Source organism: Triticum dicoccoides, chromosome 5B, assembly GCF_002162155.2.
Source record: "Triticum dicoccoides isolate Atlit2015 ecotype Zavitan chromosome 5B, WEW_v2.0, whole genome shotgun sequence".
Lineage (NCBI taxonomy): Eukaryota > Viridiplantae > Streptophyta > Magnoliopsida > Poales > Poaceae > Triticum > Triticum dicoccoides.
Window position 1 is genome coordinate 581,748,225 of NC_041389.1, and position 1,592 is coordinate 581,749,816.

The 1,592-nt window shown below is 53.0% G+C and overlaps 1 protein-coding gene across 1 annotated transcript; it reads right to left on the bottom strand.

The window, feature by feature from the left end:
• Positions 1-227: 227 nt before the first annotated feature.
• Positions 228-1,277, bottom strand: LOC119306210 (BTB/POZ and MATH domain-containing protein 1-like). The gene has a single exon (XM_037582498.1). It carries the CDS (start codon positions 1,275-1,277, stop codon positions 228-230), a length of 1,050 nt encoding a protein of 349 aa, XP_037438395.1.
• Positions 1,278-1,592: the final 315 nt, after the last annotated feature.

Consider the following 1,592-nt stretch of genomic DNA (forward strand, 5'->3'; position numbering starts at 1 on the left):
CAGATAGCTTGTCGAACCATTAATAGTTCTCCACGAAGGATACGATGACCAAACAAAAAGGAACCACTGTACATCACATCCCAGTATTAGATAGCATGCAGGGTCTTTTAGTAAGTTTCTGGACAGATGTGCAAATGACATGCAGGACTTGTAATTAACCTCATGCTCATGCCTTTGATTTTCTTTTCCCAAGTAAACTAGGAGCAACGTGGGACATGAGGAGATCCTTAATAAACACCAGGGCAGCTCTTGGTCAAAAACTGGAAACCTTCAGACTCCATGGCCCCATACAGATTCACTGGCGAGCTGAGGAACACCAAGCATGCCGCCTTAAGCTCGTGGCAGTGGTGTTGCTCCGCCAAGGCCAAGATAGTCGCCACGGAGCTCGTATCGATATGATTGCACAGCTTATCTTCACAAATCAGCTTCAGCCTCTCCATATCATACCTGTCTGCTGCAACAAGCAAGTGCTGAGCCACGGCAGATTCCTCCTGATGATCCATATCAGGCAATGCATCCGTGTACATGAAATCAAGCAGAGCCTTGAACACCTCTGCCTCAATGTCATCTATACATATGGGCTCAGTGGTGGTGCCCTCCTTCATGTTCCCAAAGAGTTCTGCTCTGAAGACCGGAGACCGTGCCACGAGCACCAATCGATGCGCCGAGAATGTCTCCCTGCCGACCCGGAATTCGACATCGACGCCCGCCTTGCTCGACAGGAGGTCCCCGAGGTGCCGGTGTATGTCGGACGGTGGCACCACGACGGATGGTGTCTTCCGTGCGTGGAACTCGCCCATGACAGTGACATCGACCTTGACAGCGAAGGAATCGTCCTTGAGAAGCTCTGATTTCTCCAACTCGTCCCTTTTGATGTACTTGTTGAATCCCCAAGTGTTTTCCTCGGAGAAGTTTTTGGTGCCGGTTCCCCAGCAATAGGGCAGCAGCGGATTCCCATCTTGGTCGAGCAAGCTGAAGTTGGCTTGCGCCTTCACGGCCTCAGCCTCGCCGACGATATCATCGAGTGTGACGTAGAGGGATATGTAATCGGTGCTACTGGACTCGGCCCCGTTGGGATAGTAACGAAGATGCCATGTGCGGCCTCCCACCTGGAACGGACAAGAGTCGATCCACTTGCCATTGGGGACCTCCTTGGTGCGCGAGTAGCCGACGATCTTGAGCACGTGGTAGCCGCTCACGGCGCCGGCGACGATGGAGGAAGCGGAACCGGAACCGGAGGGGAGACCATTGCCGCCGGCATGCGACGAGGTCGACATGGTGTATCGGTTGGGCCGGTCGCGGTGGAGACGGTGTCACGGCGAGGGGTTTCTCCTGTTTTATAACTTGGGCGCTGTCTCCGGGGCTACACGGATAACGCAACCGGAGTCCGCTGCGGACACAGGCCGCGGCACTTTCGATGCAGATCCAAGTCCGTGCATGTACGTGCCATCTTCCTTTTTGAGATAGCGATGTACTTACCATCTTCAACAAGGAAACGCGCGCTTATATTTTGTACATAGGCCCTATTTGGACCCTAGAGTTGGTGTTAGTTTGAGTTGTTTTGGGTTCAAATAGCTCAAAAGGATCCAAAC

Excerpts from the sequence above, each read along its gene's own strand:
- LOC119306210 (XM_037582498.1), bottom strand. The coding sequence starts at position 1,277 with ATGTCGACCTCGTCGCATGCCGGCGGCAATGGTCTCCCCTCCGGTTCC.